Genomic DNA, 23,112 nt, shown 5'->3' with positions numbered 1-23,112 from the left:
AGGCGGACGCCACGGTAGCCGGACGCTCCTCGGCGGCGCGTGCCAGAGAGAGAGGAAGAGGAGAAGAGGAGGCTTGGAGAGGCACGTGGCGCGCGCCACACTTTATAGGCGCGCCGGAAGCGGTGCGCAAAAATGACGCGCGAGCTATAGCCTTTTCGCGCGCGCGCAAGCTATTCCCGCGCGCATGATTTTTCCGCCGCCGCTGAAGCGCGGCAAAACGCCCCGCGCGCGCTAAAGGCTGCGTTTAGCGCGCACGCGTCGTTTCGCGCAGCCGTTGAAGATGCTCTTAGCCCTGCCGAGCCGAGCTGTCGTTGCCTGGCTCCATGCGCTGCACCACTCACGGCGGTTGACACATACATACCCTGATCACATGGCCTGCTGATAGACAGTTCCAAAATGTAGATCCGTTTGTGCAAAACATGTGCATCAATCATGCGGAGCTTGGTGATGGATCTTCAAATCGTGCTGCGCTTATTGTTGAACATATTCTTCGCTTGATTGCGCGCAAATATATATGATTGTCTGCCCGGTTTTGGAAAAATGATAAAATAGTATAGAAGACCTCAAAAACAAAAGTTGATCGTGGGAGATACTAAAAGGGACGAGCCGAACCGGATGCTGCACTTAGAAGAATCTCGTTGATATGTTTTGAAAGAGGAAGATCTTACTAATCCATTTCGGCCAAAGCACGCGCTGCGTGTATCCAATTGGTCTAAGCCTGGACCGACCCAATCTCGATATAGCGTGATATCCTGAGATGCACGTATGCAATCGGTGGTAAATCATCCTAGCCCGCTGGCTCTGTTACAAGTGAAGCAACATAGGCACGTAGTAGACCCTGGCGTGCGCAGTCGAGCCACCGGCCAGTGCGGCCGTGGCACAGAACGGGAAGGTTCGACGGCGACGGCATTCGGTTGGCCGGTGGCATTGCCCCCGGTTCCGGCAAGAGCCAAACGGAGGACCACGTGCCGGACCGAACTGGCCGGTCGGCGAGGCAGTTATCCCGTCCTGGTCAGCTCCGACGCTACTAGCTCGATCTAGCTAGCTACACGCGCGCGCTGAAAGAGACGCCACGTGCATCGACTATCCACCATGCATGGCAGGCAACCAGTAGAAGCCATGCATGCACGTACCCTCCCCTTGCTCCATAACCTACAACTCCGATAGCAAATATTTTGTTGAGCAGAGACAGAAGCCGGCGCGATGTCCTCACAATTATTCACCCTTTCATATTTAATTTACGTTTCGTGCCTGCATTATTTTGTCTCTCTTTGTAGTGCGAGTAGTTTAGAAGGCGGTCCGGTTGTCAAAGCTGGCCGAGGCGATTTATTTACTGCTGTTCGTGCCGACCATGAGCTGCTGAAACCTGCATTCCATGCATGTTAATGACACGACAGCTATGTAAATCAGAAAAAATTACCACCAAACAACATATACTGAACCTGACACCAGCCACGTACACCCACATGTACGATTAATTAACAAGTTTTCTCGTCAGCAAAAGATCCAGAAATTTAATCGCGGCCGACGACGACATGGATCCACGACGTAACAGGGACACGGTGATGCGCAGGGAAATTAAGCGTTTGTCGCGGTTCCTGTCGTCAGGATCACGCTTGGTGTAGATCAACTCAGCGAGTCGGCGAGGGATCCGGTTTGCCTGCTCCCTCCTCATGCTTCCATCCGTGCTCCCACTTCATTCTATGGTTGTCTTTTTTTCTTTTTTCTTTCTAATCTAAACATCTTCTCCCTGATTTTAAAGGGGTGAGGCCGGACCTTATTTTCTTCCAATCAAATCAAGCCACATACGCGGGAGTACGGATGGGCACACGCCGGGGGAGCAGGCAAGTCTCGTCCGTTGGTGAGAGGCAGAATAGCGATACGTCGACATGTAAATTGAGATAAAATTTCCGCATGCATCCGCCGTTCCTGCAGATATCTGATTTCAGTTTCATCTAGAAAGTTTCCCGTAAAAAAAATCTTCTGGAAAGACCAGGTATACAAAACTTGCATATCCTCCCGATATTAACCAACTACACATGGTAATCTCCGTGATCAGCCACAACAATTAATTAGCTTCCCGAGGAGCTAGCAAAACTTTTAGGAGAAACATAATGAATTTATGAGGAGAAAAGATTCACTGTCATCAAGCGAGCAATGCATACCCCCTATGTATACCTATGTCCAACCCGATCTGAAATCTTGCACATTTTTTTCATGAAACATTTACCCTAGTGCTTCTTCTGAAACAGTTTTCCTTGATCGAGATGCACAAAGTCAGAAGTTCGGACCGTAATTCACACGGTTGACATCGCCCCGCCTACAGGCTATTAGCAATTCCAGATCATCACTCATCATGTCTTGCTAAATAAACTGTCCGGTCCCCCAAGTCCAACACCCTGCGCCCGAGGGAAACTGAATTTATGTTGCACACTCTGAACTTAGAACTAGTGCAAAGAACCGGCGTTGCAGGTCAAAAAGAACACGACGGGGACATGCCAGTGCACACCACTGCTAAGTCAATTCCCAGCCCCCGATCTCCCAGCAAAATCTTATCAGAGCATCTGCAGAAACTTCTACCGCGGATTGCCTAGTTGAAGCGGCACTGAACTTCTCCTGGTTCCTTGTCAGGCAGATCACAGAATAACTCCAGCCCGAGTGACTGTGCAATGACTCGATCGTGCCCTCGCGCTTGGGCAATCATGTCGTGTCAGTGGCAAGAGAGACCGACCTTCCTTCGAATCCTTCGAGAGCGTCGATCAAGTCCATTTGTGCGTCCGCGCGTGCGACCGAATTCGGCCTCCGGCAGTGCATGTCGCGATCGAGTTATTCCGACGGGTCATGCGTTCTGTTGACCTTCTCGGCCGTCTTCGACGCCGACGCTCCAGAGCTTCTACTTTGGATCTGCGAATGCCCGCCTGATTTTTTAACGAGTTTGTTGGGGGTAGTAGCAGTGCCGTACCAACTGGATCGTCAGATATTCAACGAGTTCGTTATATGTATTCCACTCTCAGCAACTCCACTTGGGTTTGGTTTGTCGGCTGTTCGACGCATATGCCGGCTGTTCATACAAAAGCAGCCAGTTTTGAGCAGAAAATAGCTAATGATTAATTCGTGTTTTTGGGGCTGTTTGGTTTTAGGACTAGCATTGCCACACTTTGCCACACATTTTTGCCAAACTTGACTAAGGTTAGTTCATCAAAATGGGAGCCACAAGTTGGCAAGCCTAAGGGAATCTTGCCACACTTTTTGTGTGTATGCCATGTGGGGTCCAAGTGTGGCTTGCCTAAGATGTGGCTTGAACCAAACACTCACCTAAGTTGGTCAAACTTGCCTAACCTTAGGTGTGGCAATCTTTGGCAAAGTTAGTCACAAACCAAACACTCATCTAAGTTGGTCAAACTTGCCTAACCTGAGTTTTTGTCAGTATTCCGTTCGTTCGTCTAAAAAGGCACTGATATTTTTCGTCGGTATAGAAAAAGAAGCACCGCACGCACTGCACTTGAAAGAGAGACAAGAGCCAACTAACGTACTACATGGCGCCAATCCAAAAGGTGACAACTGACAAGAAGCTGGCCAGCTGTGCGCGCCCACCGGTCTTCCAACATCTTCATCTTCTTCCGCAAGTTGAAGAGTTGGAGCGCGGATTTCCAACTGCTACGTCGTCCGTCGCGCCAACAGTAAAATACACACACAGAAAAACATTGGTTCAGCGGCAGCCTCAGTGCCTCACTTCCTTCATCGCTGGGATCATGAAATCCTACAGAAACCTCGTCGGAATCGGGGGATTGCTCTCGTGCTCCAAGTTGCTGGCCTGAACCGTCCGGCTGGGGCCACGGGTGCCGCCCGCGTGACGGAGGAAGCGCCGGCGAGACGCCACTGACCTCTTGCGGAGCTTATCCAAAACCAAAACAGGGGCGAGACGCATCCACACTCCAGAGACAGGAACAAAAGCAGAAAGTTGTTGCGGCAAATCATCCATGATCCGGAATGGATAGGCCTCCGGCCACGGGACAGATTAGATGCATGTATGTGTCTCCAATTTGTAACTCATGATTATCCATATCCAAAACCAGAGGGAGTTGTACACAGCGGAGCAGAGAGGACGAAGAGGCTCACTCTATGACTATGTAAATCTACGAGCTGGCTAATTGGCCAGGCGAGAACCGAGAATTTGGTCTAAAACTCGAATTCTTACGGGATTTTTTCCCCATCTACTTTATCTTGCTATATGGCATGTTGACGTTGGTCTACTGGTGGTTGTCCCCGGCGCGGTCGCCGGCCATGGACACAGCGGAGAGCCGGCTCGGCCGGGGACGGGACCTGCCCACGCGCCTCCGGTGCTGGAGCGACTGCTGCGCCGCGGGGGACGGCGCGAGCGCCCTGCGTGCCCAGTGCCCGCTCTCCATGGGGACAAGCCGCACCAGCGCGCTGCCCATCTGCTTCGAGCCGGCGCTGCCGATGGACGGCGGGGAGCCGGGCTTGCTGTTGCAAGATGGAGCCGCCTGCTTGCGCTCTTTGTGGAGGCTGCACCGGAAAGAGCCCGGGTGGTTTGTCGGGGAGCACATGCAGGACCGACGGCCCTTGCTGGCGGCGGCGCCGGCAGGGGCAGGGGAGGAGGACGAGACGCTGACGGACTTGCCCGGCGAGCGTGTGGCGCCACCGGCGGGCAGGTTGACGCGGGTGGGCGAGGCGGAGCGGTAGCTGGGAATCGACAGGACCGGCCCGCTGGGCCTACTCGCAGTTGCCGTCGCCATGAGAGAATAGATCGAGGAGTGCAAGCGTTGGAGTGGTGGTTTTGCTGCTGGTTTGGGGGAGTTCGAGTGAACTGAAAGACCGCGGGTTTGGCGCACTATATAGAGGTATATAGAAGTGGAGGGGTATTCTGGGGAGAGCAGGGGTTCGGGCATAAAGCAGTGGGCGTCTGAGCTGTGGGCCAGACAGCAGCACACCGGACTTGTCCTGGGTTCAAGGCAGGTAGGTCCACCCCCCAATATTATAGGACTCATGCCAACTCTTTTTTTGAATATCTTTTACTCAAAAAAGGAATCTTTTGAATATCTTTTGTCAAAATCTGGTCAATTTATTAAGTAGCATCGTGCTATTATGCAGGTATTGCAAAAAATTACTCCGTCCGAACTAAACCATTGACAACTACTGCTAATTTAGTGAAGATTTCTCATGACCAAAGATTTCCTCACCAACGAATTGGAACATACTGTTATTTCTGTTGAAACGCACGATTCATAATTTGTTGTCTAGAAAAACCGTCGTATAGAAGCATAAGCATTGGTCCTGTTTGGATCACGGGGTTAGAGCTAGTTTTGGTTAGTTGGAGGCTCAAATAACCCAAAAGTATCTAAACAGAGAGGGTTAGAGTGTGTTAGTTTCATCTAACCCAACTATCCCAATGAAGAGGTGCTTATTTGAATTAGAGTGGGTTAGAAAATAACTCTAACTCTAACTAACTGTGTTAGAGTATCCAAACATGACCATTGATGTAACTCTAGCAGCGTGGCTCCTAAAACTGTGTGTAGCCCAGGTGCCGCCCATCTGTGGCAGTAAACCGTTTCCGGCACACTGAAAAGACGGTGCCAGGAAAAAGGAACCAATATGTCCGAACGTTCAGACCCTGGCCGGTGATTGTCTGGTTGGCACGACTAGGACCTCGTCGACGTGACGCGGCAGCCGCCGGCCGTGGGATCGCCTCAGCTCCGCTTGAAATGCGGCGGACCTCTGAATGTTCGACACAGTGGCATGGGCGGCATATCGGTCACCTTAATGGCATTGTCCATCAGCACCAAACCTATTTACTGGCGCCCATGTACGTTGGTTCATGGAGTCTCTGCGCGAAGGAAGGGATCATGGAGCCCGCCGGCGATGTGTACGTGAAGGATCGCATGCACGATCGCTGTTACTAGTAGTACTGCTCTGCGTCTGGCTTCAGTGGGCATGATCAGCACTCCAGCCACTCACAAACACATGAAGGACAGATTCGCTATGGAAAACACCGCACGCGCGACGCGGCACGCGACGGCTATGGTGGGAGGGGTCAGGGGTGACGACGATGGCTGCCGGCGGGGCAGCTGGCAGCGCACCGGGGGCTACTCCTACTAGGGTTCCTTTTTGTTTTTGTTTCTGGCAACACCTTGTCGATCGTTTTGGATTTGCAACAGCTTTAACCGTCCAAGCCTGTCCGGTCACTGATCGGCCAAAAAAAAAGAATTAATCGGAGTTCTCAAACCGTGGACAAACGCATGGGCTAACAGTCATCCCTCATATCCAGCCTAAATATACGGTGGGTATGAGACGGCCCAGGCGCGTTCATCACTTCCGCTTGGTGTTTGTCCACGGTCACTTTCATTGGCGCCGCGGATGCAGACTCCAGAGTCGATGGCACACGCCGCCCGCCGCGAGAGGTAGAGGGCAAAGGGAGATGAGGGGCGCGTCCAACACGACTGTGCAGTTTGCCCGTCGCCACCGCGTGATGTCGGTGCCCGACAAGGAGGACCGACTCCTTCAGTGGGTGTACCGTCGGTCACTTACCACGGCGGAGATGGACACCCAGCGGCTTCGGAGGATCAACGCCACCTAGCGTGAGGCGGCGGAGGTGGCGAGGGTGGCCAAGCTCAAGCGCAAGCAGGATCACATCGTCCGGTGCTTGCAAGGCTACATCATCATCTTCGATTCCTCCTCCAATGATGGGTCCAACTCCGACGTAAACCCACCTCCTGCAGCGGACGGCTACCTCAGCGCCGGCGACCCGAAGGGCAAAGGGCCGGCGAGGAAACGGTGAAGCTCGTCCCTTCCTCCTTTTATATAATCTAGCTCTAGTATCTACTCCCTCCGTTTCTAAATATTTGTCTTTCTACACATTTCAAATGACTACTACATACGGATGTATGTAGACATATTTTAGAGTGTAGATTCATCATTTTGCTCCGTATGTAGTCATTTGTTAAAATGCCTAGAAAGACAAGTATTTAGGAACGGAGGGAGTAGTTAGAATGGAATGTGCTGATCGTTGAACTGTGTAAATTATGTGAATTATTTCTATTTGGTATCGCCGGTCGATTTTGGTTGTTTGGTGATCAACACACTACATTGCATGATTCTGTATGAATATAGGGTGCCGAATATGAGATACGCAGCCGTGGACCCTTATCTCTCTGCGGAGCAGTTTGGACGTCCAAATTCCAGCACTCACGAGACAAACTAGGGGGCGATATGCGGGAGTCCAGACATCGTGCAAGCCAACAAAAACACACCATGTGCCCTCCTCTCTCTCTCTCTCCGCAGAGCTCGGCAACGCTCCTGCCGCCGCGCAATCTTCCATGCATGTAGACACTAGAACACTGTAGTTGATCTTCTCGCGAACTCGTCAAGACCGTCGCTGCCCCACGTACAAAGTACGCGCACTGCAGGCATTGGCCGAGCCCGCCGCCATGATGTTGGCAACGGGACGACGCCCAGTACTTGTGGAGCTCCATAGTCCAGGCCTCGTCGGCTCGCCTCCCTCGCCATTGGACCCATGGCCCCAACGAGCACATGATGTGGCGTGCAGCCTTGGCCACCTGTACTTCGCGGAGAGGCCAGAGAGTGAACATCGATTAGGGTCCAACAGTTATATACAATGTCTGATCTTGCTTGCTTCACTTGTGATTGAGCCGGCCGGAATAGGCCTGATTTCCGATGGATTGTACACGCATCTCACGAGATCACGCTACATCGAGATTTGGTCGGGCTAGGCTTAGCCTAATTTGACACGTGCGGCGCATGCTTTGGGCGAAAAAGTCTAACAAGATCCACCTCTTTCGGAACGTATCAACAAGATCGGCATCACCGAAATGCATTCCACCCATATTTGTTCCGATTCCCTTTCATTTCCGGTCGAATCGATCCCAAATTGCCAGATGGCCAAACCCATGCACTAATCTAGCCCGTCATTTTCAATATTTTGTTCCATTATCAGTCAAGGAATATATTTGGCACATGATACTGCACTGCCACTTCGTATCTGCATTATTTCTTCTCCAAAATCGGGCACAACCGTATATATGCACGGAATCAACCCATCGAAGAATGTGCAACTATAAGCACGAGCTCTATGATTACATGATTTCTACGAAAAAAATATTGCTGCGGTTAGGGCATCTTTAAGGAAGACCTCCAAATATCTCCCGTATATATGTCCATTTTTACATTCGGACAGTAGTACGGAAGCATGCAATCTGATGCTACCTGTAAACATCCGTTTCAATTTTTCTAGACATTTTTATCAAACATTCGATGTGCGTTTTGTGACACCTCCGTCCATAAATAAGTGTACATCTAGCTTTTGTTTTAAATCAAAGTTTAAATAAATTGACCAACTTTATCAAAAATAGTATTAACATATGTGACATCAAATTGATATATTGTCAAAGTACATTTCAAAACGAATCTAGTGATACTAATTTGGTGCCATAAATGCTTTTACTTTTTTTCTAGGAAGATGGTCAAAGTATTAAAACTTTGACTTAAGACAAAAAATTAGATGTACACTTATTCGCGGACGAAGGGAGTAGGTTTTTAATTCAGGGTGACGCCGACATGGATCGACACACAACGAAGCGGTGAGGCGCAAGGAAATTGGGCAAGTAGGCGGGACCGCGGGAGACAGAAAAATAAAAAAAAATATAGCGATAGGTCGATATGCAAACTTAGATAAAATTTCCAGATGAATCCATTAGCTTGGACTAGGACGTCTGTTTCTGCAGGCATCGGATTTCGGTTTATGTTTATGTAAATACTTCTAGAAAGACTGAGTATGAAAAACTTACTTTTTTGGCGAAAGGTGTACAAAACTTACATATCCTTTTTTCTCTGCGGGAGTAAAAACTTACATATTCTTGATCGTAAGCAACTACATAGTGTAATCTTCACTTATAACATACTCCCTATTCCCTACGATAGTGTCAAAAAACATCTTATATTAAGTTACGGAGGAAGTATTAGCCAGCTCGTGATCAGCCACACTAATCAATCCGAGCGCTGAATTTCTGACGGAAAACAAACTTGTAGAAGCAATGCGTAGCCTATGCTATACATATGCACTACCAATCTGATCTGAAACATTTTTTCCTGGATCCGGAAGCACAAAGTCAGAACTTGGGACCGCAACTCAATCTGTTGACATTGCCCTGCCTACAGGCTAGCCATTACTGCTTCAGGTCATCATCCCTAGGCTCTGTCTAATTGTTCTCTCTTCAAGTCCGAAACCTGCGTCAGAGGGAAGCAGACTTTGTGTTAACACTATATACATACTCTGAACCAGAAATAGTGCAGAACCGGTAGTATTTTACAGGTCAACGTGAACACGACGTGCACACCATACAGAAGTCAATCTTCAACCCCCAAAATCTCCCGGCAAATCTTATCAGAGCATCTGCAAAAGCCATCAATAATTCACCAAGAATCGAACCTTCCCGCCCTGCCTTGTGCGATACAACTCGCCGACGGCGCGCACCATCCGTCGTTCATGGCTTCTAAGACTCCGGCGCACGTTTATGTATGGCGCCTCCGCCCGCTTTCGGTCGGCGCATTGCCTCCGGCGCAGGACGTTTACATGGACTTTACCGGTAATTCGTTGCACTTTTTCCACCGGTCGCGGTTGCGTCCTGCCTGGACCAACAAAGCTCTGATCCATTTCGAGACAGTGGAAAAACGTACACCGGTACGTAGCCATCGAGGTGGCACTGACTTCTCCAGGTTCTGTGCCAGGCAGTCGAGTGACTGCGCACTGACTAGATCGTGCCCTCGTGCACGGGTAAGCCATGTCGAGGGCTCGAGGCAATAGAGGCCGACCTTCCTTCAGGAGCGCTGAGTCCATTCGTGCGTCCGCGCGCGCGACCGGGTCCGGCCTCCGACGGTGCTCGCTGCTCGGCCCGGGGCACGTCGCGATCGAGTTATTCCGACGGGTCATGTATGCGTTGTGTTGACCTGCTCGGCCGCCGCCAACGCTGACGCTCCAGAGCTTCTTCTTCTTATGGTTAGCAAAGCAAGTGTCTGTCCAATATTTGACGAGCTTGTTGTGGAAGCAGCACGTACCAACTGGATCGTCAGATATTCAACGAGTTCGTTAAATCACTGCTAGTTATATTAAACTGCCTGCAGCTCCACTTGGTTTTCAACTGTCAGCTGTTCAACGCATCGATTTGTGTATGTGCGTGTACATACTCCTACATAAAAAGGCCTTGGTTGCTGAGTGCCTACTCATGCCAACTCCTGTATTGTGTATGCTCAGTATTTCTTTCTTTCTTTCTTTTTTCTGAAGAAAACAGGGAGGAGCTCCCCGGATGTGCATCTTGAGTACTCCCTTCGCTCATCTGAAAAGGTGCAATGATATTTTTCGTTCGATAAGAAAAGGGAAATTCCACGCGGTGTGCAGTGTACTATCTGACGTACATGGCGCCAACCCAACGCAACACATTTCCGGCCAAGAACCAAAAGTGATAGCAAGAGCCAGCTGTGTCCGTGTCTGTGTGCGCCCACCGATCTCCAATATCTTCTTGTTGCGCAAGTTCAAGAGTGGGAGGGGGAATCCCAACTGCCACGCCGTCCTTCGCGCCAACAGTAAAAATAGCACGACAGGATCGAGAGAGAAGAAATATCACGAGCGGGAAGAAGAAAACTCCTCAGTTCATCATCAGTAGCGCGCGTCATGAAATTTTGCCGGGATTTCTCCCGTGTTCAATCTCCATCCAAGTGGCTGGCCTGATCCGGCCGGCTGGGGGCACGCACGGGTGCCGCGTGACCGGAGTAAGCGGCGGCGAGACGCTACTGAGTACTGACCTCTTGCGGAGCTTATCCGAAACCAAAACAGAGGCGAGATGTACTCCAGAAACAGAGACAGAAGCAGAAAGTTGTTGGGCAAACAGATCATCCAAGGATGGATAAGCAAGCCTCTTGTCACGGGGCAGAGCAGATGCATGTACCATGTGTCTCCAATTTGCTACTCATGTACGTATATCCATATATTATCCAAAAAGACACTCCAGGCGTATACACAGCAGAGGGGAGAGGACGAGCTCATCGAATTGGATACTCTAAAACTCCAATTTTCTGCAGCAAACGGGAGACCCCGGCCTGTGAATTATTTGGGGAATTTCTTTCCTACAATGTTGCTATGGCACGGGGAATTTCCCTCCTATGCTCACTAATTTTCCTATGGCATGTCGACGCTGGTTTTTTATTGGTTGTCGCTGGCGCGGTCGCCGGCCACGGACACGGCAGAGAGCCGGCTCGGCCGTGGGCGGGACCCGCCCGCGCGCCTCCGCTGAAGCGACTGCTGCGCCGCGGGAGAAGGCGCGAGCGCTCTGCGTGCCCAGTGCCCGCTCTCCATGGGGACGAGCCGCACCAGCGCGCTGCCCGTGCACTTGGAGCCGGCGCTGCCGACGGACGGCGGGGAGCAGGGCTTGCTGCTACCAGACGGGGCCGCCTGCTTGCGCTCCTTGTGGAGGCCGCAGCGGAAGGAGCCCGGGTGGTTCGTCGGGGAACACATGCAGGACCGACGGCTCTTGCCGGCGGCAGGGGACGAGGAGGAAGAAGACGAGACGCTGACGGACTTGGCCGGAGAGCGGGCGGCGCCACCGGGGGAGAGCTTGACGCGGGTGGGCGAGGCGGAGCGGTAGCTGGGTATGGACAGGACCGGCCCGCTGGGCCGACTGGCAGCCGCCGTCGCCATGTGAGATCAGAGAGCGGGAGGCCGGAAGCAGAGCAGGGATGTTTGCTGTGGTTGCCTGGTGCTTTGGGAGAGTTGAGAGTAAACTGAAGAAGAGAACGGCCTAGCCGGAATTTATAGAGCCAGGAGGGGCATTCTGGTAACTTGAGCGAATGGGGGAAGAAGTGAAGCAGTGGGCGTCTGCACCGTGGGCCCTGACGGCAGCCCACCGGAATCGGTCTTGGATTCAGGACACGTAGGTCCCATCTCCCAATATTGTATGCATGCCAGCTTGCTTTGAATGGAATACCAATTTCAGCGTCAAAATTCTGGTCCATTTCTTGCATGGCAAACCAGCATCTCGCTATTGTTCATACAGTACGTGCTATAGTACTACTATTATATTAGTATAAAAAATATCTTAATTAGTCATGTCTCCGTGTGAACTGCGCTGATTCGTAAGCTTCTGCTGAGAAAAAGTGCCGAACTGCCGATGCAGCCAGAGTTGGGCAATGCCGAGCGTTCGGATTCCTGCGTGCAGCCGCCCACCGGTTGGGCCATGTTGCTGTCAGTAAACCGGTTCCGGCACACTGGAAGGAAGGCCCCAACAAAAGTCATCCTCGAGTGCGCAGACTCGGGCAGGGGAGGATGGTCAGGTTGGCACGATTAGATAAGACCTGAACGACGTGACGCGCCAGCAGCCGGACGGACCCCAGCCGCCGGCCGTGGGATCGCCTCCGCTTTGCTTGAAACCCGGCCAACTGCTGAACGTTCGACACGGCGGCATGGGTACCAGTCGCCGTAATGGCTGTGTCCATCGGCGCCGAACATGTAGGCGACCTGTTTGCGGCGTCCGCGCCAAGGAAGGGAAGCATCGCACGCACGAGCGCGTCGTGATCCGGCGACTCGGTTCCGCCGCGATAAGATGCTCTAATCTGATCGCTGTTGCCAGTACTGCTCCGCATGTGGGTTTCCTTCGATTATGGTCGACCGGGCGATCCAACGTGGCCGTCTCTTTCGTTGGTAAGTGTTGCGCAAGTTTTTTTTTTTTTTGAGCGCAAGTTTGCCAAGAAGGATTGTCGCAAAAGGATGCCGCTAGGTCTCCTCAGTTGAGTAACATAACATGTAGTAAAAAGAAAACTAGTAATTTGCACAGTCTTAGTGTAAGATCTCATTAATACAACATACGACTGACACATAATTAAGTCCTGTTCGATTGAGATTTAGCAAGGCAGGTTGCAAACATATTGACTAATCTCCTACCCAGTTTTCATGACCATGTGTCTTTGCTTCCAGGCATGTTATACTTTGTTATTAGACATATCGTGTAGAATAGTAACACCAAATTCTTGAAAGGCATTAACACATAAGGGCATCTCCAACGTTGACCTCCAAATTCTCTTCGTCATCCATTCGCGGACATAGGGGTACCCCTCCGCGGACACTGATGTGAAAGCCTACTATCCAACGAAACCTGCATACATCCAGCCTGATTTTTTTTAAAGCCCGCATAGTCAAATAGCTGAATATATAGTCTTGGGCAGTTCAAATGTTCAAATGCAGCGGTACTTCTAATCAAATAAGTTCAAATATTACGCTCAAGCATCTGTAGCGAGTCTGTGCACTTCTGGTAACCAGAAAACCCAATCCTTCCCACGATGTTCTTATTCAAGATGAAGTAGTCATCAAAGGACCAGACACCATGGTAGAGATGATCGAAGACATTTTTGCGCATCCAAAACAGCCGATGAAAATTGTCAGCAAAAAGGGCAATGTAGTCAGACATGAGCGTCAAATGGCCGCGCGCCTTGTTGCGGTTGTGCACTCGACGATCCTTGATTGATCCCTTGAAATTAAGAACATGCTCTGCGTCTGCAAGGACCGCCTGCTCTTCCACACTCGATGACTTGTGTGGCGGTCGGAGGAGAGCATTGGAATGGCAGCGATGGAGGAGAAGCGGCTCGGATCCCCGGTGTACCGTTGAAGGTGCAGGACTCGTCGAGTACCGACAGGTGTGTGCCGGGGCGGCCGGTGTGGTGGAACGGCGACGAAGGCAAGAGAGAAAAGGGGAAGGAGAGAAAGTAGGAGGATAAAGATGCGGGGACCGGGAAAAGTTCGGGTGGGGTTTTGGGTGGGGCGGGGGTGTCGGAGTCCTAAGTGTCTGATGTCCGGACTCTCGTAAAGACTCCCAGTCTCTAATTTGCGGTCAAAAGTGCATCTAGACTGCCCGGCCGACCGATACAGATCCACATTAGATGTCACAACTTGTTCGGGCCATGCGGTCCAAACGTGTGCATATGCTTCTAGTATGGTTTGAGGGTGGGCTTTGACGACCTCCTAAGGCCCACCAAGAAACAAACAATAGCACTTAACTATGAACATAAAAGCAAAAAAGTAGACGGTAAGATAAAAATGATGTAGCAAGGCGTGCATATGGTTCTAGTAATTAACACTCCAATGGCAGGGTATACAAAAATCAAAGTTGATGGGGCTACAAATCGGAACTCACCAGGAGGATCTTAAAGTGTCATTTGCCGGGATTTCACTGGTAAATTTTTGGGCGCTTCAGCCATCAGGTGTCAAGGCATTACAGGCCCGACAGTACTGGAAACACTAGCTTGTCGCGAAGCTGTCAACCTGACTCTAGATCTCTCTTTAACACATGTCATAATAGTTTCGGATTGTCAGGAGCTCATCATGAACATCAATAATAATGCAGGTGGGCTGTATGGCAGCATAGTAAAAGAGAGCAGAAAGTTTGTCACATTTTGTGACATGTTCTTTCATCGTCGAGGGAGGGACGTCAGACAAACATAAAGGCTCATGTTCTTTTCAGGCGTTTTTTCTGCATCGGCACCGAAAAATCGGTTCAGTCGCGCTTTCAGGAGCCTGATTTTCGCCGGCATGAGCAGAAAACAGCGCCGGTGGACCCAGGCCAAACCCGGCGCGCTGGGAGCGCCCAGGAGTGCCGTGCGAACTTTTTTGGCGCGAAAAAGCCGCGGGCCCGCCGCGTCAGCGACACGGCTCTCTTCTCGGCCCTTCGTCGTCCTCATCGCCTCGTTTCCCGCGGCGAATCAATGCCAAAGCTGCCGCGCTGCCGCGCCGGTCAGCCTGCGCCATTGATGCCTCACAGGCGGCGCAGTGAAGGCCGGATGACGCGCGTCCCTCGCCCTCCCTCGCTCCCCACGCGTACGCACGGCGGGCACGCGTACGGGCGGCGCCTCGGTCTATATAAGACGCGCCCCAACGAGCTCGGTGATCTCACGCTCTCTCGACACCGTCGTTCCCCCTCTCCTCTCTCTCGCCGTCTCCAGTTCATCACCCATGGCCGAGCGTTTCCCAGGCGACGGCGCGGCGGCGAACGGCTTCGGCCGCCGCCATCTTCACGAGGACGAGGCTCGCCTCCTTTACGAGGCCGAGTACCCGGTCCCGCCGGACATGCGGGTGCCCGTGGCGTGGAGGATCAGCGCCGGCGGCGTGCCGGTGTCCCCGGTACCCACCGGCGCGGCGCGGCGCGCGGAGATCGCACGCATCCGCTCGAACCTGCCGCGGGCGGCAAGGGAGGGGCCACGGTACGTCCCTGATAGCCCGCTCTGGGACCCTTATTTCCGCCGCCGCCAGGCCCAGCAGCTCGAGGCCACCAACGGCGTAGAGCCCTCCGGCAGGCTCAACGCCGCCGGCCGGCTTCGGTGGTGGGGCGTGCCCGGGCGCACGTTGGAGGCCGTCCTCGAGTACATCAAGGGCGGCAACACGCCGCGCCTCGAGTACCCCGCTCCCCCGTCTTTCTCACGCCGCCGGGGAAGCTCCTGGACCCCGAGGCGCATGGAGACCGGGGGGTCCTCCTCCTTGTCCGGCGGCTCGCCCTGCCTCCGCCCCGTCAAGCCGGAGCCCCAGGGCACGCCGGTCAGCGCGCGCACCCGCAGCTCCGGCGTCCGCATCGGCGCCAATGCCTCCCCACCCACCGGCCGCTTCATCCTCGTCGAGCCCAAGCCGGAGCCCGTCCTCCCCGCGGAGTACGAGGAGGTAGCCCGGCGCGGCTTCTCCGACGAGAACGCCCTGCGGTGGGCGCGGGACGACTACCTCCGCGACGAGATGGTCCGGCGGCGCCGGGCCCTGGAGGAGATCGCCGCGCGCAAGCGTGGGCGCGAGGACGAGCACGGCGTCGTGGTCCTCGACAGCGACGACGACGACGACGCCCCCAGACCGTCCAACCCGCCGCGCCAACCGGGGGAGGGATGCAGCAGGGACGACGGAGGCGTAGGCGGGGGCGGCGGCGACGACGACGACGACGGCGGCGGCGGTGACTACACGCTGTTGTACAGCCTCCTCGGCATGTAGAACCGCGTGGGCGGGCGGCGGGGGTAACCCGCGGTAGTTTTTTTTTATATAAAATATGTTTAAGTTTGAACGAACTCGCCGATGTTTGCGTTAAATTTGAGTCATGTTTGCGCCGTTTTTGATTTTTTTGACTAATCGTGGGCGCCGCGACTGGGGGGCACACGCCCCCAGTGCACGGTTTAGCGCCGGTGCGCCTTCAGGGAACGATTTTTTGCTTCTCCTAGAGGCCAACGGCTAGAGATGCCCTCAGATGCCAATGCCACTGAACTTCTCCGGGTTCCATGCCAGCATGCAGATCTTCCAGCCCGAGTGACTGCGCAGACTCGATCGTTGCCCTCGCGCGCTGGCAAGAGAGTCACCGCTGCTCGTGCCGTGTCGGCGGTCAGTGGCAAAGAGAGGCCGACCTCCTTCGAATCCTTCCAAAGTGCCAGGTCCATCTGTGCGTCCGCCCGCGCGAGCGAGTCCGGCCTTGGACAGTGCTCGGTGCTGGCTTGTCGACGACGCTGACATTCCACTTCCAGAGCTTCTTCTGGTTAGCAAACGGCCGTGAGGTATTTCACGAGTTTTTTAGTATACGTACAACCAACTCGTCAGATATTCAACGAGTACTAACTATTCCACAACCATCAGCAGCCCCACTTTTTTTTATTCTACTTAGCAGCTGCATGCCCAACGCATCCAGCGTATTCCAATCTGGTCGATCGCCAGCGAGCTTTATCTTTGCGTCGACGCAGCAGGTTGGGACAACAACTAATTTCCTATCTAATTATGTCACATCTAATCTAATGTCCACTATGTTTGTGGTTCATTTTTTTTCTCTCAGTTTTTTTGTTTCAAGTTGCTACATTATTTGTGGAAGCTTAGATGTGACATTTTTAAAAAATATCTAGATGTGAATTAGACAAACTGTTTTATAGGAGTTAAATATCAGATATTTAGTCGCGGCCGACGACGACTTGGTGAGGGCTATGGGAAATTAAGCGTCCATCCCGGTCCCTGTCGCTACGATTACGCTGCGTGTAGATCAACTGGGCAATTAAGTAGGTGGGAGACATAATAGTAGACTCGTCGACATGCAAACTGAGATCAAATTTGCACATGCGTCCATTGATTGGGACGGCGTGTTCCTGCGGATATTGGAAATCTCTTTCTGTTTATCTAAATTCTTCTAGAAACACAAAATATTTTGTAGCTAATTAGCTGGCTCATGGTCAGCCAGACTAACGAATTTCTGGAAGAACTCACTGTTCCTATATATATATAGACTGTGTGCATCATTCTATCTGAAATCTAAAACATTTTTCTGAAGCTTTTTTGCGCTACTTTTTCTGAAACATTTGTTACTGGATCCAGACGAACAGGGTCAAAAGTTTGGACTAAAACTCAATGGGGTGACATGGCCCTTCCTACAGGCTAGCCATGATAGTACAGTAGGTCATCGTCCCTAACTATTTGTTCAGCCTCCAAGTCGGACACCGTGCGCCCGAGGGTAGGGAAGCAGATTTCGTGTTGCATACGCTGAAGTACATAGTAGAACTAGTGCAGAACCGGGATATTTTACAGGTCAACGTGGACACGACGAGGGGACATGCCAGTGTACGCCACTGAGAGGTCAACTTCCAACTCCACGATCTCCCAGCAAGATCTTTATTAGAGCATCTACAAGAACAACTGGTAATCCACTTCATAAGAGCTCTGTTGTGGCCATTCAATGCAATCACCTCAATCTAGAGCACATCCTTCAAAGCTTGCCGGCGAAAAGGGCGTCATTCCCCTTAAGATATTTGGGCCTTCCTCTATTTGTCTGGAAGCTTAAGTTGGTGGATTGACAATTCCTTATGGACAAGGTTGCGAGCAAGTTGGTTACCTATGATGGCCAAAATATCATCACCATTGGATGCACAACCCTTGTCAAGTCCGTCATCACCTCACAAGCGATCTACTAAACCACGCCGTTGGTCATACCGCCGAGCATTCTTCAAAGCATCAACAAACTCGAGCGAGCCTTCCTTTGGTCCTGATCGGACAAGACGATGGGTGCCAAGTGCAAGGTGAATTGGGAGATTGTTTGCCGATCGCGTGAATATGGCGGTCTAGGGGTCCTCAACACCGACAAATTTGCGAGGGCCTTGCGTTTGAGGTGGCCATGGCTTGAATGGACCGCACCTCACAAGATGTGGGGGGGTTTGGGAAACCCATGTGACGAGGACGACCTTGACTTCTTCTATGCGTCCACAACCATCACCATGAGGAATAGGGCTAAAACACTTTTTTGGGATTCTCCCTGGCTCCATAGATGCAAGCCCAAGGACGTCGCTCCTCTCATCTTTGAGGCCTCCTCGAGAAAAAATTGGAAGGTGCGCGAGGCCCTAAAAAGTAATGCGTGGATCCTCAAGATCAACACCTCCACGGTCGTATCCATTGAACACATTCAACAATTCTTCACTCTATGGGCGCTTTTAACTGATGTCCACCTTGATGAACATGCCGAAGACACCATTGTGTGGAAGCACACGACAAGCGGACACTACTCTACGGCCTCCGCCTACAAGGCCCAATTTCTAGGCTTGGTCATCTCCCCCATGGATGAAATGATTTGGAAGGCTTGGGCGTCATCAAAGGCTAAATTCTTTGCTTGGTTGGCTATTCAAAATAGAATTTGGACCGCGGATAGGCTTGCAAAGCGGGGATGGCCAAACTGCGGGCTTTGCACTCTTTACAAGAGAGATCAAGAAAGTGGACCACATCTCTTCTTCAAATGCCGCTACACCATTCGGCTATGGAACTCGCTCATCGTGAAATTCGGCCTTCACCACTTGGACACTACTACTTGGCAGCTACATGATTCGGTAAAGGAGTGGTGGACAAAATAGAACCGGTGCCGGAGTCCTGAATAGAAAGGCTATGGCCTCCTTACCATGCTCGTGTCATGGACCATTTGGAACGAGAGGAATGCCCGTATTTTTTCGACAGAAGAGCGCTCCTTCACCAATCTTGCTCAACTTCATCGTTTGCGAGGCAAACCTTTGGGTCACTGCTGGAGCAAAGAAATTAGGGGCTATTATTTTACGCGAGTAATCATTCATGCCGTGTAAGAGTGACTTCTGTAACAAACTCTCTATCTTAATTAATACATGAGGCGAATCTTTTGCCTCCAGAAAAAAAGCCGGCAATAATTCCGAACAAGTCGAATCTTCACGTCCTGTTTTGCGTGCTGCAATTGCCCAACGGCGCGGCTTGCAGCATCGCTAGTTCATGGCTACTCACCGGGACGGAGATTACGGCCGGGCCGACGCACGTGGACATATGGCGCTCCCCGGCGGCGCCGCCCGCTCTCTGCTGCTACGTACATTGCCTCCGGCGCTGGCCGTTTACCTGCACTTTACCGATTCAATGAAGTTTTTCCTCAGCTTATTATTACCGGTCGTCTTGTTTCAAAAAAAAAACTTGTTTCAAAAATTATTACCGGTCGCGCTCGCGTTCTACCTGACCAACGAAGGTCTAGTGGCTGTGTAGTGGCAGTGGAGAATCGTTCGCGGCCATGGGCTGTCTGTCCGGTAAGGTGTCACCGAACTTCTCCAGGCTACGTGACTTGGGAATAATTTTTCAGGTTGAGTGAGTGTGCAGTGACTGGACCGTGCCCTGGTGCTCGGGGCAAAAGTGTCCCTGGAGCGAGTGTCGTGTCTGTGGCAAGAGAGACCGACCTTCCTTTGGAAGCGCCAAGTCCAACTATGCGTCCCCCGAGCCCGGCGATAAAGTTATTCCCTGCTCGGCCGTCGTCGACGTTGACGTTCCAGAGCTTCTTGGTGAACAAATGCCCGTTGAATATTTGAGCAGTTTGTTGTTGGTAGTTGTATTGGCAAATACAAACTGGTCAGATATTCAACAAGTTTGTCAGTTAAACTACTCCACTTGGGAGGTAGCTGTTTCAACTTATCTAGAGTATGTACATGCATAAACTGCCGGGCACTGATACTTTAAGTTCGTTCATCTGAAAAGGGCACTGATATTTTACGTTCGTTCAGAAAAAGGAGCCCCGCAGGCACTTTATTTGATAGAGAGACGAGAGCCAACTGAGAGACATGGCGCCAATCCAACAGGTGATAGGCATTGGTCTGCCCCGCAACTCATTTCTGGCCAAAAAACACAATTAATTATGTATCGCCTTCAATAACTAACAAGAAGCTGGCCAGCTGTGCGTTCTCCCAACATCATCTTGTTGCGCAAGTTCAAGAGTTGGAGGTGCTAGGCTATCCCAAGTTCCCAACCCAGAAAGAAGAAAAATATACAGTAACAAGCAGGAAGAACCAATCCTCGACCCAGGACCAATTCATTCATCATTCGAATCATGAACTCAATAGAAATGTCGTCGGAATCGGGGGATTTCTCCCGTGCTCTGGCCTGATCCGGCCGGCTGGGAGCTCCACAGGCGCCGCATGATGGGAGCAAGCGACGGCGAGACGCCACCAAGGAGCTTATCCAAAGCCGAAACAGGGGCAAGTCGTGCCCACACTCCAGAAGCAGAAAGTTGTTGCGCCGCCTGCTCTGGGTCGGTACATTGCCTCCGGCGCATGGCGTTTACCGGCGGTTTACCGATTCGGAACTTTTTCCCCGGCCGGCCTATCGGTCGCCCTCGCGTCCTACCTGGACACTGGAAAATCGCAGTATGTAACCATGGATTGCCTGCCCGGTCAGGTGCCACTGAACTTCTCCAGGTTTCGTGGCAGGCAGATCTTTCCAGCCCGGGTGACTCTGCACTGACTCGATCATGCCCTGCTGCGTCGGCAAGAGAATTTCTTCTGCCCGCGTCCGCGCGCGCGGCCGAGTCCGGCGACGCTGACATTTCAGAATATCTGGTTAGAAAATGGATATTTTACGAGTTCGTTAGAACGTACTACCAACTCGTCAGACATTCATCATCAACCCCACTTGATTTGTTTGCTTAGCAGCTAGCCAACGCATCCAGTGTACCTACAGTCCTACACATACAGCGGTTCTGAACAGAAGACGATCTTAGAGATGATTTTCTTTGTGCCTGCGCCGGTACGATGTATGATCAGTATTCGGATCGTTAAGCCAAAGAAACACCGTATTTGATAGGGAGATGGGAGCAAACTGACAAGTACTGGTGTGGCGAGCAACTCGTTTCCGGCCAAGAAACATAACTGATTAAACAAGAAGGTAGCCAGCTGTGCGAGCCCACCATCATCTTCTTGCGCAAGTTCAGGAGTTGGAGGGGGAATCCCAACCGCTACGCCGTCCGTCGAGCCAACAGTAAAATATCACAACTAGGAAGAAGAAAAATCTCAGTTCGTTCACCAATTCGATCTTGAAAATTCTACAGAAATCTCGCCGGAACCGCCGCGTGCGTGTTTCGCCTCGCCTGATCCGTTCGGCCGGGGGCGCTCACGGGTACGGCGTGACCGGAGCAAGCGACGGCAAGACGCCACCGATCTCACGCGGAGCTTATCCGAAACCGAAACAGGGTCCAGAAAGGAAACAGAAGCAGAAGCAGAAATGTGCTGCGCCAAACAAATCATCAAAGGACGGATAAGCCTCCCGCCACGGGTCAAAGAATTAGATGCATCAACCATGTGTCTCAATTTATAACCCGCTCATGTAGTTATATCGTACACCAAGGGCGTTCGTTTTACACCACGGAGAGCACAGGACGAGCTCACTCTATGTACAGATTACACAAGAGAGGAGGTAGCTAAATGGATCAGGTCGGGATCAAATTGGGTCAAAACTCAGAAGCATCTAACTGTATCTTGCATCTTGCTATGGCATGTCGACGTTGATTTGTTTACTGGTACTTGTCGATGGGACGCTCGCCGGCCGTGGACGTGGCGGAGAGCCGGCTCGGCCTGGGGCGGAACCCGCCCACGCGCCTCCGCTGCTGCGAGTGCTGCGCCGCGGGGGACGGGGCGAGGGCTCGGCGGGCACACTGCCCGCTGTCCATGCGCTTCGAGCCCAGACTGCAGGTACTGCGGATGGACGGAGGGGAAGCAGGCTTGCTACTGCCGGCGGGGGTCGCCTGCTTACGCTCCTTGTGGAGGCTGCACCGGAACGAGCCCGGGTGGTTCGTTGAGGAGCACATGCAGGACCGCCGGCTGCTGGCTGCGGAAGCTCCACCGGTGGAGGACTGGGACGAGACGCTGACGGAGTTGCCGGACGAGCGGGTCGCGCCGCTGCCGCCGGCGAGCTTGACGCGGATGGGCGAGGCGGAGCGGTAGCTGGGTATGGACAGCACCGGGCCGCTGGGCCGACTTGTGGTTGCTGTCGCCATGAGAGATCGAGGAGCGCGAACAGTTGGAAACGGGCGCGTGGAGGGGAGGGAGATTCTGGTGTCACTTGAGTTGAGTCGGGAGTGAATCTGGGAGAAGCAGGTTGGCCGGAATTTATAGAGACGATGACGAGCTTCAGTGGGTGGGGAGTTTGGTCAAGTGGGTGGGGAATTTAACATACGAACAGCACTGTTGCGTAAGTTTCTCTTGAGAAAAGGCGTGTTAGGAGTACCCCGCGCATGTGCCGGTTCGGTTGGAACTGAGCAATGCCGATCCGAATCCTGCGTGCGGACGCCCACCGCCTGTGCCCGGAGTAGGACCCATCTCATCTGTTTTTTTCGAATCCCGGATGTTTTTTTCGGCAATTGCATGTTGCTGTCAGTGTTAAGCAAACCGGTGCCTAAACCTGTCCTGGCACACTGAAAGGACGGGTCCAGAAAAAGAGCAAGTCGTCCTCCAACAACCAGAGCGACGCAGAGCCAGAGGACCTGATCGACTCGTGACGGGCCAGCGGCCGGCAGCGACGGTACCCCAGCCGCCGGCCGTGGGATCGCCTCCCTACGCTTTGCTTGAAACCCGGCCGACCTCCGAACGACACGTCGGCGTCGGTATCACTATCAGTCGCCGTGACGGCAGTGTCCAGCAGCGCCGAAGATATTTATTCGTGCCCATATACGCGATGTGTTTGGACTAGAAAGAGTTTGTGGAGTCCGCGGGAAGGAAGGAAGGGATCGTGGAGCCGGCGATGGTGCCCGAGCGCGTCGTGCTCCGGCCGGTTCCGCCGCG

At 52.4% G+C, this 23,112-nt stretch overlaps 4 protein-coding genes across 4 annotated transcripts; 1 reads left to right on the top strand and 3 right to left on the bottom strand.

Annotated features, from left to right (window-relative positions):
• Window positions 1–4,033: 4,033 nt before the first annotated feature.
• On the bottom strand, window positions 4,034–4,841 carry LOC125512849 (uncharacterized). Its single transcript, XM_048677922.2, has one exon. It carries the CDS (start codon window positions 4,755–4,757, stop codon window positions 4,251–4,253), a length of 507 nt encoding a protein of 168 aa, XP_048533879.1. The 5' UTR covers window positions 4,758–4,841; the 3' UTR covers window positions 4,034–4,250.
• A 6,148-nt stretch (window positions 4,842–10,989) lies between these two features.
• LOC125515193 (uncharacterized) lies at window positions 10,990–11,821 on the bottom strand. Its single transcript, XM_048680629.2, has one exon. It carries the CDS (start codon window positions 11,723–11,725, stop codon window positions 11,231–11,233), a length of 495 nt encoding a protein of 164 aa, XP_048536586.1. The 5' UTR covers window positions 11,726–11,821; the 3' UTR covers window positions 10,990–11,230.
• Window positions 11,822–12,327: 506 nt separating this feature from the next.
• Window positions 12,328–16,104, top strand: LOC147966476 (uncharacterized). Its single transcript, XM_087527267.1, has 2 exons — window positions 12,328–12,724; window positions 14,421–16,104. Exon 2 carries the CDS (start codon window positions 15,026–15,028, stop codon window positions 16,037–16,039), a length of 1,014 nt encoding a protein of 337 aa, XP_087383393.1. The 5' UTR covers window positions 12,328–12,724; window positions 14,421–15,025; the 3' UTR covers window positions 16,040–16,104.
• A 5,517-nt stretch (window positions 16,105–21,621) lies between these two features.
• On the bottom strand, window positions 21,622–22,484 carry LOC125512848 (uncharacterized). The gene has a single exon (XM_048677921.2). The coding sequence runs from the start codon at window positions 22,326–22,328 to the stop codon at window positions 21,846–21,848; it is 483 nt and encodes a 160-aa protein (XP_048533878.1). The 5' UTR covers window positions 22,329–22,484; the 3' UTR covers window positions 21,622–21,845.
• Window positions 22,485–23,112: the final 628 nt, after the last annotated feature.

This window comes from Triticum urartu, chromosome 6A, assembly GCF_056163025.1.
Source record: "Triticum urartu cultivar PI428250 chromosome 6A, HENAU_Tu73, whole genome shotgun sequence".
In the NCBI taxonomy this organism is placed as follows: domain Eukaryota; kingdom Viridiplantae; phylum Streptophyta; class Magnoliopsida; order Poales; family Poaceae; genus Triticum; species Triticum urartu.
The sequence above is the reverse complement of the archived record's forward strand: the minus strand, read 5'-3'. Positions and strand labels throughout refer to the sequence as shown.